We start from the raw sequence: 14,175 nt of genomic DNA, 5'->3' as shown, positions 1-14,175 counted from the left end.
CCTTCAAACTGCCTCTCTCTTAGCTGCTAAAAAAGTTTCAGCCCTCTGTTGGTGGTCTGGCTGCTTTATTGTCTGAGTTGTTAACCACTGTAGCTGTCACTCACCACCAAAGAATAGAAGCCATGACTACTGAAGTAAACACGCTTTAAGTAGCTCTCTGTTTATTCTCACACATACAGTACACACTGTGCAGACGGATGTAGCGGTAGATATAAATGCTGCAGAACTGATCAACATCTTGAAAATTTGTATATGCAAGGTGAGTGGTTTAGAAAATAACCTTTTCGGGATTTTTTGAGCTGTAATCTAAGTTTCTTTCAAAAAACGTTATAAAATGTAGCGTTATTCAGGCTTATAACAACTGCACACACTGGGCTTCTGTTTTTACAGTTTAAACTGTGCCAGACTCCCAAATTTCAGGGCTGCTGGTGATGCTGGTGAACCAGTGGACAAATGTTCATCAAAAATTTTGATCTACGGCACCCTCGTCGCCACTATGAACTATTTCAGCCCAGTCGACCCTACAGGGGAGAACCACCGACACTGGCAGGTGAGAGTTTAATGTATGCCTATCCCAGCCTCATCCTCTATGATGGACCTAATTTAAGTTCTTTTGAAGACTTAGTTTCAAGAAAATAGTGATCCGTATTGTGTTTCTAAATACAATGTGTTTTACTGAAACCTTCTGATGGCTGTTGGTAAGACAGCTGAGGAAACAGAAAGTTTATGTGGTGGACACATCAGTAAAGCAAATGTCTGGAGTACCACTAACAAAAACAGTGTTTAGATTTTTTTTATTTTTTTAAATGTTGCTGTCATTTTTCTTTATGTCTGATTGGTGTGAATACATTGATGTCACTCTCATTGCATTTATTCTCAAGTCATGTCAGAGCAAAGAGGCATTTGTGAGTCTCAGTCAAAATAAAAAAAATTGAACTGGAATAACCTTTAACTTTGGGCTGTTCATTTAAGGGTTGACTCAAGGTGTTGGCCTGGCCCCCTCATTTATAATTTATCTACCAAGGCCCTAACACAACCTTCAGGCCTCTCAGATACTCCAAAATGGGGTTCCCAGTGGTCCCCAAAATGGTCTCCATTAACTTCTTATCATACCTTGTACATTTGGACTCAGATAATCTTAAAGCCCACCCCGTCATGCCCTGATGTCTACAGGGTTCCTCCTTTACCCAGACACTCCTGCTAAGATGGAGACAACATCACATGACGCTTTCTGCTTTCAACCAACTATACAGCACAACCAAGGCAAAGGTTAGTCTTATCTCAACTAGACCATAAACTCAGCATATCTGTTTTAAGACAAACTGTTTGTATGTTTATTAGAAAGTAGAAGACATTACAAAAAAGCATGGTATATAATGTGTTGTCTTAAGTGGATCATTTTCACTCATGAAACTGTATAAAGTTTCAATATTGAAATTATATAGATGTAAATATTAAAACAAAAGTTTTATACTTAATCAAATTTCTATAAAGTTATGAAATATTCATGGATACATTTGAAAAGACCAATACCTACTGTTACAGGATGCAGAGAAACTTTTATTTTCAGGTGTAAATAAATTTACCATAAAACTTGAATTATAATGTTTGGATTAAGAAGGCAGAAACCTTTAGGAGGTGGAAGTCTGATAGTGTGATTTTGGGAAATTGCTACATTGGACAATAATTTCCATCTGTGTCATGAAATCCTTACCAAGGTTATTATTATCACTCAGGAGACAGTGACGCTCAGAACACACAGCGGGCGTCCCATCATTCCTTATCCACAGCCTTGACACAAACAGGAAGAGGAAACAACAGCAGGGGCAGGGGAACACGGGAGGATGAGCGAGATCACACAGCTGTCAAAAAAGAACAACATACATTAGAGATGCTGTCTCAGTATCAGAAAGATTTCCCTCCTCTGGCCTCCTGCCGGAGGCGAACGCCTGCCCTCCCACAGCCGGACAACATCGGCATCAACCCTGCGTTCAGGTCAGTCATTCGATATCACCTGTTGACATGAAGTTAAAAGGGGACTCATCAATGTGTGTATTTGTTTGCCTTGGCTCACAGGATCGAGTTTAACACAGTCCAAAGGGAGACCTACCCAGGATGGCCCATTATGAACTCCAGGTGTGCTGGCAGGATTAAGGCTGCCTCATCTGGACATCGAAGCGTTACATCTGAGCACTAATCTGCAACAAATTAGCTTCTCAAATGTACTTTCTTGGAATATGAGTTTGACAACTTTGAGCCAACCTGTGACCTTAAAAATAGCAATTTATTTACAATATTAACAGAGAAATATCAAAAGTAGAGCTAGGTCACTGCAGAAGGTGTCTGCTCACACCACATAAACATCAGTCATACACTATTTCTAGAAAATGAAGCACAGAAGTGAAAAAAATGAAAATAACATGCACATTTTGCGTTCTTTATGGATGTATCTGTCAGGTTTGTCATGTCTTATAAACAGAGCTCCTACTTCTGATCACTTATTTGAATTTGACTCAGAATAAAAGTTCTCAGCTTGTGTCAAAGCTCTTTCTCTAACTACACACAGCAGTGTTTCTCTATTTTGATTCGTCATGCACTTTTTGACAGACTTAGACTTAAACCACATTTTCAAGCTGCTGTTGTTTACTCTGTTGCATGAAGGAGATCTCTTCAGTGAACTATTTTTGTTCAATTAAGTTTCTTCTTGGGTAACGTGATGAATTTCTGGGTTGCTGACTCAGACAGAGATCTTTCAGGTTAATGGGAGCTAATGGAGAAGAAGTTTCCAGAATACCAAGTTGTGTCCATAACATTTATTGCTTGCTTTGCATTAATAACAGTTCAACCTTGCTGGGCCTTAAGAAAAGTAGACGACTGGGTTCTTCCACAGCGCAAATTGCAACTAGCAATGATACAGGAGGCCCTAAAACTTAAACAATAGAGTTTTTTGTTCTCTTTCCTGTATCAAGACAGTTTACACAAACCCTAATCAATGGATGTACAAAAAAGTCTTGGTACACAAAATAACAAGCATGTGAAACACACAATTTGTTGCCTCTCTCTTCCAAGACATCCTTAGCAGCTCATTTTGAAGTGTGCAAGTTCACTTTTAAATTTTAAGACACTTCCAGCTGCATGGCATTTTCCATTTGGCATCCCAATACCAAGGTCCTATTGAACAGAAAAGCTTATTTCCAGTGTGCAAACCAGAGCAGTGACATCCTTCAAAACTCCTCGGACTGGTCTAACCCCCAAGTAGGCAGCTGTGGGGTCATCTATGGGTCATCTCTTGTCCCGGTGTCTGCCGCTGTCTCTGTACCTACGGTCATCCCTCTCTCTGGATCTGTCCCAGTCATCTCTCCTTCCTCTGTTGCTCCATTCGGCCTCTCTGTGTCGTTCCCGGTCCTCCCTATCTCTTCCACCGTGCCCGTCCCATTCCCTCCATCCACCCCCGCCAACACCACCTCCTCGCTCCTGCACCGGACCGACCCCAAGGTTTATGGGTTTGCGGAAAGGTCTGTCTCTGCCGCCGAACCGCAGCTGTCCAGACTCTTTCTTCCCACCTTGCCCGCCGCCGAGCCGCCGTGGGACCCATCCTTTGAGAGTCCTCTCCTGTTCAAGATCCACAAACACTTCATGCTGGTCGACGACCAGTTTATTGGCATCTCTGCGGGCCCTGACGATAGCCCGTTCCTCCTTATATTCAATGAAAGCGTACCCTTTAGAGAAACCCGTGACGATGTCTCGGACCAGCCGGAGGCGCTGGATGTCTCCGTACTTGGAGAACACTTGGTGAAGTTTGTCCTCTGTTGTCTGTGGGTTCAGACGGGCTACAAACAAGGTGAGGAGAGGATCTCCAACAACACCTTTGTTGGGCTTGTATCGGGCACACATTGCTCTCCATACCGCTCGATCATGAGGCTCCACGTCCGTGCTGTCGATGCTTCCAGCTTTCAGCGGGTCGTACACCTTCGCGATCGGACTCCAGTCAACCATTGTGTCCCGCCAAAACACGCAAATGCGTCCTCTTAGTCAATAAACTGGTTAACGTTAGTTAAAGATAACCTTAAATGGTTACCAGGCCTCACAGAGAGAGGTCAAATTGAGTGTTTGTACCATTCAAACTACACCAACGGAATATCCTGCGCTATGCGTGCATCAATCAACCACCGTACTGAAACAAACTTCTTACCGTTACTTACAAAGGTTCCTACCTCCCCGGTGACAGCTTCGACGTCGACTCTACCTCATAAATATATCATCGGAAAATTATTGTGTATGAATAAATATAAACTTAAAAAAAAATATGAATATTAGCATTAGCATCTTTTTTATTATTATTATATCTATTTATTTTACCCTTAAATCTTATCACTTTTCCTCAATGTTACTGCCATCTCAAGTGGAAATAATAATAATCTAAAAAAAATCATGATTGAAAAGAATATAAAAATGTTGGCTTTTTAATGAATTAATGTTTAAATTTATCACGATTCATGTGCAAATTCATTACTTAATGTAAAAATAAATTTTGTTGTCAGAGCCTGCCCCAGCCCTGGAACACAAGGCTGTGGCCATGAACTGCCTGGCCAGGTCTTTTACCCATCATAACTCAGCAAAAACAAGGCATGAGAGTATAAAAGCTGTTGGCACGAAAGACAAGACATCTAGATAGCTGAACAAATTTTTAAAAATAAATATTTTTCTTTTCAGATACTTAAGTGTGATAGGGCCTGACTGTTGTCAATTGTTGTTGTAAATTTAATCAAAAAGCTGCAGATTTTGCCCTTAATTATTGTTAGAGGCTGGTCCATTTCCAAAGTGGTTAATGTAAAGCAGGGTTTTAACAGAGAAAGTATTTTCTCTGCTAGATCTAATAAACTTATTTGCTGAACCACTCACTGAAATCGGCAATCTAGTTTGTTTGAAATAATTTTGATTGATTAAGGATCTTGTATTTATGTAAAATCTTTAACACAGATAATGTATGTTTCTGGTAGAATGACTCATAAATATGTTGAATTTTCGCTGCTGCAGTGCTCTCTCTACAAGAGGACACCAAAATAAACACACATGAATCTGAACATCAAATTCCTGAGAATCCTGGTTCATCACTAAGGTCAATAAAACACCAAACCAATCAAATAAAACTTCCTATTCAAAATTTCTAACATGTCAAGCAGTTGGAATCTGATTAACTACCCAGAACAAGCATATTCAGCTTTTTGTGTTATTAAAAATACAAACCAAACAAAAGCATTCCAACCTAAAAGCTTCGATCTAAAAATAACAGAGGAGAAGTTTTCGATCAAAATTTGAAATACAACATTTACATTAGGAGAGTCTAATTTTAATTAGTGTACTGCTTTTTCTTAAGTTATCAAAGATAAGTTGCTTCAGCCTGGCAACTATTTTAACAACCTTTAAATTGACCTTGACTGTGATAAAACAATGAGGCTCGTTCATTCAGGTGCCAATGAAAATACAAAAATGTACATCTCAAACTATTTTATATCTAGTTAATTACACAAATTAGTAATTAGATTCTAAATCAGAATGCATTAAATGAACACGTGACGTGATTACAAAAAATATTTAATAAAACAATGAAAAACACATCTTTCTGGCTCAAAATTGAATGTGTTACAACAAAATCATAAAGACATTGTCCCTTAAGATGAAAATAGTCATAACTTCACTGCCATGTACAGTTGATAATGCAGACGCACATTAATATTTTTCTCCTCAAAATTCTGTAATTTGGGTCTTTTGAGTTTACATCTCTTCCTTGCAGTTGTTTGGAAGGCAGAGACAAGATTTTCTCCATCAGCTCTGGACCTCTGTTCCACAAATGATCCATAGGTGTCTGTTTGCCGTTACATGTCTTCCACGCTCCATTTATAGGCTGCTTCCTGAACAGCTTTTTTATCTGCAATCCGTGTGTAGCGTTTCTGTTCAAAACCGTTTGACCTGCGGGGCAATCAAACCAAAATACACTGTTGATCTAACAGTCAAATTATCAACTTCATCTTATTACCAAACCAGGGCACAACTTTAATACACTGTTGTGGAGTTTAAGTCAATACGGAAGGTGAGATTGTTACTACTGTCCTCACAAATAAGCAACTGCATAAAATGTAAGGGAATAGTTCAAACCATTATTGTGATTTATGTGTATTAAAAAGGACATACAGCTAAAATCCTAACATTATCAATGCCGGTCACTGACAAACTTTACCTGTCTACTCCATCCCAGCGATAGCCTGGTAAAATATTGAAGCGGTTTGGAGGAGGTGCTGGGCCTTTATATCGAGGTTTCTCTGCAAAACAAAGCAAAAACAAGTTTACAATCAAAAGCGTGTAAAAAGTAAAATGAAACAACTTCATCAGTTAACTCAAGGAAAAGTAAATCATTTCTCAAACCTTGTGTTTTAGTATTGCGGTCTTTTTTCCGTCTGAGCATGGCAGCCATGGGGTCACCCTCCCTTTCCTGCTCTCTCAACATGCGGTCGAGATCCTCGTCATCGCGCTGACGTGCTAGAGGCTTCTGAGCCTCGTGCAGTGCATCTTCTAGTTTTTGCTGTTGCATCTGACTCTGAGCCAACCTATTAACAAATGCTGATTTAAATTATAGAAAGGAGATGGTGCACTAATATTGTCAAACCTGAAAGTGGTCATAACTGCAGTTACCTAATGACGACCACTAAATACTGACTTACCCCTTTCCCCACTGAGCATATTTCTCATCCTTTGCTGCTTTCTCTCCAGCTTTCCTCTTCTGTTCGTCTCTCTCCGAGTCCAGATCCCTCCTTTTACCGCTCTTGTCTCGGAACACCGTCTCTGCATTGCGAGATTCATCTAAGCACAGCACAAAGATATAAAATATAAGTTGAAAAACGTACATTATTAGAAAAGCTAAACTGTGATACCTGCATGCAAGAACCCAACAAAGACTGTACCTCCGTTGAAATATATGTACCTTTAATATATGAGATAGAAAAGTCCTACCAGCTATTCTTGTGAAAGACAGTATCTAAAGAAAAGGAGATTTAACCTTCTAGTGGTTGGTTTCTTCTCTCTCTGCGCCGGTTCTCCTCCTGCTCTCTCCTTAAAACTTCTACAGAAACTAGTCCTGCCTTTCCACCAGAGAGCATCCTGGTACCCTGAAAACAATAAAGAGTAATGTATGAGAGATTCCACAGTACGTACAAACAGTAGTTTTAGGCGTGTGAAGTTTCAGGTCACCCATTCAAAATAATTTGCTGACCTGTGACTGGCCAGGCCTCCGAGGTGGTGACAAATCTCCATCCGAGTCTTTCCCACCCTGCAATCGCCTCCTGGGTGGTGACTGGTCAGAATCAGAACCTCCTCTTGTTTTCGTGCCCCTCCTTGGAGGAGACTGGTCAGAGTCTGAAGCTTCTTTTTTTACAGGCCTCTTACGCGGGGGTGACTGATCGGAGTCTGAATCATGTCTTTTCTGGGCTTTCCTGGACAGCGGTGGCTGACGAGGATCCGGTGAACGTTTCCTTCGGACTGGGGACGAATCTAACAAAGAAGTAATAATTAACATAAAACAAATGCAAACTCCTCTATCAACAACTTGAGGAGCTTAAACAAATAAAAATCTTTTGACCTTCTATTATCAAAAATGATGTTTATTATACATCAAAAATGCTTCTTGTCAGGTTTTGTTCAAAATAAATTTCCATACCAATGTAGGTTTAATGGCTGATACATTTTTGGGTTGTGATGTTTCATTTCTGGTAAAATTAACAGGCTTTATGCAGAAAAATTACTTACCTTTGCTTTGCACCTTCCCTGATCGTTGCCTTGGAGGTGATAGGTCAGGAGAGTCATGGCGACCTCTCCGCGAAGGAGAAATGTCAGGAGAGTCATGCCGACCTCTCCGTGGAGGAGAAATGTCAGGAGAGTCATGGCGACTCCTCCTGGGAGGGGAGTCATGTCTCATTCTCTTTGGTGAAATATCTGGTGAATCATGGCGACTCCTGCCTGGTCCCTGAGCCTCTGGATCCTGTTGGTCTCCTCCAGTCTCATCTTTATCGTCCTCATTGTCTTCAGCTGTGAGTAGAAGGAGCTTGAATTAAATAATCAAGTTCACTGCACTGACACTAAGTTCAAAAGGTGTTTTGTTTACAAATGCCACCTACCTCCAATCACTTTCCATCTGTTGCCTGTTCTGAAGGCTTCCAGTTGTTTGATTTCATCTGGTCTCTCATCAATCACCTCCGCTATCTGAAAAGATAAACACAAGATCATGGATCAAGAGAGGGTTGGTATCATGGGCTCTTCCTAGCATATTTGTTTTGACATTTACATGATTTTCATGAAATTCCTTAATTTCCCGAAATCACAATGACAGCTTAAGGTGAGTATTGGCAAGAACCTCTTGATATGATACACATCACAATACTTGGGTCACGATATGATAATATCACAATATTACAATATTGTGATTTTCCACACAGTAAACTAGTTGATTAAAAACAACTTTTCCATTTTATTGTGGTTAAAATAAAGAAAGATGCAGTGTTACAGACACTTAACATAAAGTGTGTCAAGTTTGTCACTTAAACTACTGTGACATAAAACTAATGTTTATCAAAAATGTATTAGGTAAAAGACTTGGTCAGTTGATAAAACTGATAAAAGTATATCTAAAATCTAATATTGCCAAAACATGACTATGATTAATTATTTTATCACTCTACTTTAAACTTAAAATTATTCTAAACTAACTGAACCAAGGATAGAGACAAAACATTGATGTTTAAGGCATCAAAACCCACATCATCAAGTTTAGGAATAAAATATTTTGAATATGCTTTCAGATTATATTTATTATTCAGTTTATGGGCAACATACAGCAGAGAAGCTCTTCAGCGCCATCTACCACAAGATGTATTGTTCTTCCAACTCACCCAAAACATTAATTGTTATTCTTACAATAATTGAGATTTAAGAGTTAAAATTTCAATATTTTATCTTAGGTCAAAGTATTGCGACATATTGCCTTATCGATAATCTGTATCCATTATATTTTTCCACCTCTAATGATAGCTAAAACAATGGTTATAGTTCAACAAAAGAGCTGCAAATATTGTATTAATGAGATTTTAGAGACTTAAAAGATTTCAAGCTTTCCCGTGATGCTCTTGTCATCTAGTCATTTCAAACCGCACGACACCATGAATCCTCGCAGACTTAAAACGTTTGCCTACCGTTGGGATAAGCTGTATACATTTTGGGTCGTCAGTGGTGCAAATTAATAAATCAGGGGTTTGTCTTTTAGATAACCAATAAAAGTGATGATTGAATGGACTGACGATAGCCTGCTAGCCTGTGGTTTAAGTACTTACCACTGGAGCCTCCTCTTCGTCCTCTTCAATTTCTTCGTCCAGTTTGACTGTCTGCCGCCAATCTATGTCATCGTCAACAATTTTTAGCCTTGAATTTAGGACAAACCGGAGAGTTTAAAACAAAGCAAGCACTGTTCACATAGAGCAAGAAATCGAAAAGAGCGTAAGGCGCTAAAAAGTAACCCAGGCTCAAGCTAACTCAGCAGCTAACACGCAGAACCGATGAGTTACACAGCAGAGAAAAATGTTGCCGAAGACTCACCCTTGTCCTGGAACCTTACGCCGCTTCTTTTTAGGTTTCCCTTTTGACTTCTTCTCATCTTCACCCCCGGATAAATAACGTTTTAAGTATTCCGCTTTTGATAATTCGGGTCCTTTACGGCTCCCCGTGGAAGCTGCCATCATGTTTTCGTAAACTACGGAAAGCCTCTGAGGTCAAGACTGCCCGGTTTCGCAAGTGTGAAATAACGGTAAACAATCCATGCTAGCAGTCTACAGTGGACTACTAGATAGATAGATAGATAGATAGATAGATAGATAGATAGATAGATAGATAGATAGATAGATAGATAGATAGATAGATAGATAGCTAGATAGATAGATAGATAGATAGATAGATAGATAGATAGATAGATAGATAGATAGATAGATAGATAGATAGAAAAGCAAACATTTCCAGTCAGTCCAACACCAATATCACATCTGATTCCAGTAGCATCCCTTTATTGAAAACAAATGCTGCAGCTTTAACAGTAGTATTAGTGGCCTATTATTTATATGGAAGGTTACTCATACACATTAATGTGTGAGCCTCTGCTGCAAAAGCACAGCTTCACATTGATTTTTCTCTGAACCACCTTTGACTTTGCAATCGCCCCTAGTGATTTCATTACAGTTTCTGTGGTCTTGGTAGGAAGACAAGAAAAGGAGAAACTGCTGCATACTTTCAGCTGACATTTCCTTCACAGTGTGCTTGTTATTGTGGGGAAGTGTGAGAAGACAGACAGGTGCAAGGGTTAGATTATGCATTACAAGCCTGCAAAAATGTACTGTTTTTTGGTTTGTTGTTGTTTTAGCTGTGTGTTTGAAAGAAGAAGAGCAGCACACAGATGACCCAGGAGCAGGAGCTCTTCAGAAACAGGCTCACAGCTGAACATGGAGCAAGTTGCTCTGCAGAGGAAGAACAAGAAAACAGCTCACAAAATCCTCTTGAATTTTTTTTGGTCTTACTTCAATATTGCATTCTTATTCCATTACACAAACACACACCCACACACAAACCTTTCTCCACAGTGATGTGGGCACCCTCCCCGGACACCTTGCACAAGTAGGTGGTGTTGTGTGGGAGTTTGTCTATGTAGTCAGGAAGGATCATTCTGTATCCGTAAGGCTGGAGTTCTTCCACGTAGCTCTCTTTGAATTGACTCTCTGCTGCTAAACCAGACACGTTAGTGTTAATGAGGAATTGTTTGGTACCAACTGTCCAGGAAAACTCATAGCTGTTGATCTTGCTGGGCTTGGGCTCTACCCTGCAGTCTATTCTCAGGTCTTCATCATCTTCCAAACACACTGAGATCAGATCACACTGCGCTGGGATCAGCAGGACTATGGGTAAACAGAAGGACACGTCAGGAGTGAAAATAAATATAAAACCAATCTCAAGCAGGTGATACCAGAGTGGAAATTAATCTCAGGGATAATTCTCACCTCCCAGAACTCCATACACAAAAAGTGGCTTGAGCATGATGGAAGAGCACCCATCCAACTACAAAAGTAGGAGGGAAACAGAAAAACAAATAACAAAGGATGGAAACATGCACTCTTATGCTTTGCTGTGACATGGAATTGGAGCTAGGATTATTTAAGCATGTGATGTGATACCATTTAGAATATACAGACAAGAACTATTGGTAGAAACTGAAAAGAACAAGCAGAATATGTCTACAATACAGAGAAAAATGAGCTTGTAATTGTACCATGAAGGTTAAGTGCATCTGACTGTCTCTGGTTAAATTTAATAACTTGTTTTCTTCAGAATGAGATGAAGTAACATGGTGTTGTCCTGCTCAGTTTTCTGTTATATTTGCTGCAAGAATTCACTTGCAGCATTTGGGTTTCCCATCAGAAAACTATTAAATAGAATAATAACACTTATGTCTGTACCGCTGCACTGATAACTATCTCCTGTCTTCCTACCATGTGTGCTTGCATGTTCTAGCATAGTCCATCTGTCCCTGATGTGACCCTGAAGCTTGTTCAGATGAGCTGCAGCTGAGCATCTTGTGGTGATCTTACCTCTTGCCAGGGCTGGGTGATTCAGCAGCTCTTGCCTGCTGTTGTTTTGTCTGGCTTGGGGATAAACAGCTGGTGGTGGTCGCCTCTGTCAGCGTGCAGCAAGCAGCTCTGCAGAATATGTGACTTCTGAGACAAAGTGGGAGATAGACAGGGAGGTGGAGAGATGGTGGGAGGGATCAGGGTGGAGAGTCGAGTGCTGATTCGTTTTTCTCCTCTGCAGTGCCAGACAGAAGACACTGGACGAGCAGGGAGGGAGAGGGGCGGGGCAAAAACTTGGTCAGCATCATTGTTTTTAGCAGCAGCTTTTTCTGACCTTGTCTCTTTTTTCTCCCTGGTGTTTTCCTCACCCTTGTGCCCTGTCCTTATTTACCCTCTTTGTGTTGTTGATGGGATGCTCGAAATCTGTTCTTGTACATCATGAATGACTTCCTGTGGGCTGTATCAGCAGCATCTATCTGCACATTCCTGTGATAAAAAGCTGACTTCTTGAAATCATTTTTTAGATGGTTTATCTAAGAGTAGAGAGAGATATGTCATGTTAACAACATCCTGGTTTCACAGGGTCAAGTTGTGGGCCACTAGAATTTTCTAGCACTGTCATCCTTTCACATAACTCATACATAGTTGCCCAGAGTCTCCACCTGAAGGCGATATGAAGGAATTTCATACAGTGAGATTCATGTTCACAACTTCCACCACTAGATCACTAGATGTCACTGTTTGACCACAGATTTTCTTTTGGTAGCTGACTGAGCACAGTTTTCACAAAAACACTATGCATATCATGACAAGGGATGGGTACCAAATTAGGTACTTCTATAGGTATACTGAATTCTGTCAAAAGTACCTGGTACAGATTCATGTAAAACCAAAAGGTATCATGTTTAGGTACCTAAATGCATCCTTGAGACTGTGAGGGAATGGAAGTGTAGGTGATTTTCCATGCTCGACATGAGCACAGGATTGCAAGGTTATATATTGAAGAATAAATATTTCAAATAGTTTTTTTTTATTTTATAATTTAAGAAATTCATACTTTTTACTGCATAAACATAAAAAAGTACTGAAAATTGGTACCCTTGAGTACCGGTATGAGGCAGAAAAGGAACATCTGTTCTTTTTTTTTTGTCTGACATACAAGTGCGGCATACGGCAGACTTTAACAGAGTCTTGTTAGCTTCACACTGTGGATCCAGAAAAAAAACCTACACTGTGAGGGAGAAGATGAAAATGCCACACTAAAGGTCAGGGTCCATTTTGGACCTCATGCTGAAACCTCTTGCCAAATTAATGTCATGAAGTGTCACCTGACGAGTGGGCATGTCTAAGATAAATTCTTAAGATAAGGATTAACATTGAGGCAGGTTTCCAAACAGCTGTGATCAAATTCTGATTTAATAAAATTTGATTTCTTCACAAGGGACCGTTTACATTGTTGGATCATAGGAGGGTGCACTGTAAACTAGAGTTAGCTTTGACATCTGCACTTATTGAAGATCACAGGCTCTTTTAGTGTAATATCTCAGAAAATGCATCAGTAACATGATTTGATGGAATATGAACGCCTTTCTCTTGGCTTGCATGATGCAGTTTTCATTTATCACAGACCTTCAGTGATTGCAGATCACCAAACCCCTTATCATCCACCCAGTAAGGCTTTTACATTCTGCAATTATACTCTTTCTTACCTTTAGTTTTCTGCTGGTGTGAGCACCAAATTATGCTAGGTCATATTGCCGTTGAGTGTAAAGAATTTAAAACCTGTCAATGTGTGCAAAAGAGACTTTCACAACATTCAAGTGAATTTAGAGCTTTTCTTTATATATTTCTTCACACCCAGCTTGGGGATTGTGCATTTTAATTTTTGATTCTCTTTTGAATAACTTGGTAAACATGCTCTCTGATTGTTGACACACTGAAATAGCCTGCATTTCAAAAACCTTAAATTGTACAAGGTAAAGCTGTGTTTGACTTCCTCTGAAACTATGTGCATCTCGACTGTCAGAACTAGGGTCTTATGGGGTAATAAATCTGCCCCTGAAAACAGCCCTGCCTTGTGGTTTTCGGGGAGGGGGTGTAATTTTCAGATGTCCAGGGACTTTTGGGGTCAAGTCCTGCAAGCTGAACATATCTGATTGGTGGAGCACCCACAGGGGTTTTATTTCACCCTCCATCCACAATCACACCCAGCTGTTATTGACATGGTTTAATAATTCCTTAACAATCAACTTCCTTCAGCCTGATAGCATGAATGTGTCTCTTTCAACAACTGATGTTGGATTTTTAAGAGTGACACAGTAAACTGGAGACCTTCATCTGAACATGTCAGTGAACACTAAGTTTTTTTTTCTGTTGAAACACAGAGGAGTCCTCTCGCTGCCTCTCGTTGATGAAGGGCTTCTTCTGTGCCCTGTGTGACTTCAGACCAGCTTCACGATGTCAGTTTCAAACTGTCCTTGCTGAACAAGTGACATTTCTCAACAGTGCCCTCTCATTTTAAGGT

General features: G+C 40.0%; 4 protein-coding genes across 5 annotated transcripts; 1 reads left to right on the top strand and 3 right to left on the bottom strand.

The window, feature by feature from the left end:
- The first annotated feature begins 123 nt into the window (after positions 1-123).
- Positions 124-2,447, top strand: LOC141791203 (uncharacterized). Of its 2 annotated transcripts, none has more exons than XM_074671472.1 (5): positions 124-259; positions 421-550; positions 1,174-1,269; positions 1,737-1,995; positions 2,077-2,446. In XM_074671472.1, the coding sequence occupies exons 2-5, from the start codon at positions 454-456 to the stop codon at positions 2,195-2,197; spliced, it is 573 nt and encodes a 190-aa protein (XP_074527573.1). In that variant the 5' UTR covers positions 124-259; positions 421-453; the 3' UTR covers positions 2,198-2,446. The 2 variants fall into 2 exon arrangements, with proteins under 2 accessions (XP_074527573.1, XP_074527572.1); XM_074671471.1 differs by having other exon boundaries at positions 128-259; positions 391-550; positions 2,077-2,447.
- A 201-nt stretch (positions 2,448-2,648) lies between these two features.
- snrnp35 (small nuclear ribonucleoprotein 35 (U11/U12)) lies at positions 2,649-4,162 on the bottom strand. The gene has a single exon (XM_074671469.1). The coding sequence runs from the start codon at positions 3,994-3,996 to the stop codon at positions 3,283-3,285; it is 714 nt and encodes a 237-aa protein (XP_074527570.1). The 5' UTR covers positions 3,997-4,162; the 3' UTR covers positions 2,649-3,282.
- Positions 4,163-5,606: 1,444 nt separating this feature from the next.
- On the bottom strand, positions 5,607-9,926 carry bud13 (BUD13 homolog). The gene is made up of 10 exons (XM_074673072.1): positions 9,640-9,926; positions 9,378-9,465; positions 8,169-8,253; positions 7,801-8,079; positions 7,268-7,545; positions 7,055-7,163; positions 6,720-6,858; positions 6,424-6,605; positions 6,239-6,320; positions 5,607-5,970 (listed from the first exon to the last, which is right to left on the bottom strand). Exons 1-10 carry the CDS (start codon positions 9,780-9,782, stop codon positions 5,877-5,879), a joined length of 1,479 nt encoding a protein of 492 aa, XP_074529173.1. The 5' UTR covers positions 9,783-9,926; the 3' UTR covers positions 5,607-5,876.
- Positions 9,927-10,078: 152 nt separating this feature from the next.
- Positions 10,079-11,833, bottom strand: LOC141792218 (uncharacterized). Its single transcript, XM_074673073.1, has 4 exons — positions 11,673-11,833; positions 11,085-11,142; positions 10,659-10,982; positions 10,079-10,547 (listed from the first exon to the last, which is right to left on the bottom strand). The coding sequence occupies exons 2-4, from the start codon at positions 11,119-11,121 to the stop codon at positions 10,450-10,452; spliced, it is 459 nt and encodes a 152-aa protein (XP_074529174.1). The 5' UTR covers positions 11,122-11,142; positions 11,673-11,833; the 3' UTR covers positions 10,079-10,449.
- Positions 11,834-14,175: the final 2,342 nt, after the last annotated feature.

This window comes from Halichoeres trimaculatus, unplaced genomic scaffold (genome assembly GCF_033239565.1).
Source record: "Halichoeres trimaculatus isolate MK-OKI-2021-1 unplaced genomic scaffold, fHalTri1.1 fHalTri1_scaffold_6, whole genome shotgun sequence".
Classification (NCBI taxonomy): Eukaryota; Metazoa; Chordata; class Actinopteri; order Labriformes; family Labridae; genus Halichoeres; species Halichoeres trimaculatus.
Note: the sequence above shows the minus strand (reverse complement) of the source record. Positions and strands in the feature narration are given on the sequence as shown.

Coding starts and splice junctions, on each gene's coding strand:
- LOC141791203 (XM_074671471.1), top strand. CDS start 454: ATGTTCATCAAAAATTTTGATCTACGGCACCCTCGTCGCCACTATGAA. Junction 551..1,173: donor AGAACCACCGACACTGGCAG/GTGAGAGTTTAA, acceptor TGATGTCTACAG/GGTTCCTCCTTTACCCAGAC. Junction 1,996..2,076: donor GGCATCAACCCTGCGTTCAG/GTCAGTCATTCG, acceptor CTTGGCTCACAG/GATCGAGTTTAACACAGTCC.
- LOC141792218 (XM_074673073.1), bottom strand. CDS start 11,121: ATGCTCAAGCCACTTTTTGTGTATGGAGTTCTGGGAG. Junction 10,983..11,084: donor TGTGTATGGAGTTCTGGGAG/GTGAGAATTATC, acceptor GTTTACCCATAG/TCCTGCTGATCCCAGCGCAG. Junction 10,548..10,658: donor CCACATCACTGTGGAGAAAG/GTTTGTGTGTGG, acceptor CTTCCTCTGCAG/AGCAACTTGCTCCATGTTCA.
- bud13 (XM_074673072.1), bottom strand. CDS start 9,782: ATGATGGCAGCTTCCACGGGGAGCCGTAAAGGACCCGAATTATCAAAA. Junction 8,254..9,377: donor ACGAAGAGGAGGCTCCAGTG/GTAAGTACTTAA, acceptor TTATCTTTTCAG/ATAGCGGAGGTGATTGATGA. Junction 7,546..7,800: donor AGGGAAGGTGCAAAGCAAAG/GTAAGTAATTTT, acceptor CTTCTTTGTTAG/ATTCGTCCCCAGTCCGAAGG.
- snrnp35 (XM_074671469.1), bottom strand. CDS start 3,996: ATGGTTGACTGGAGTCCGATCGCGAAGGTGTACGACCCGCTGAAAGCT.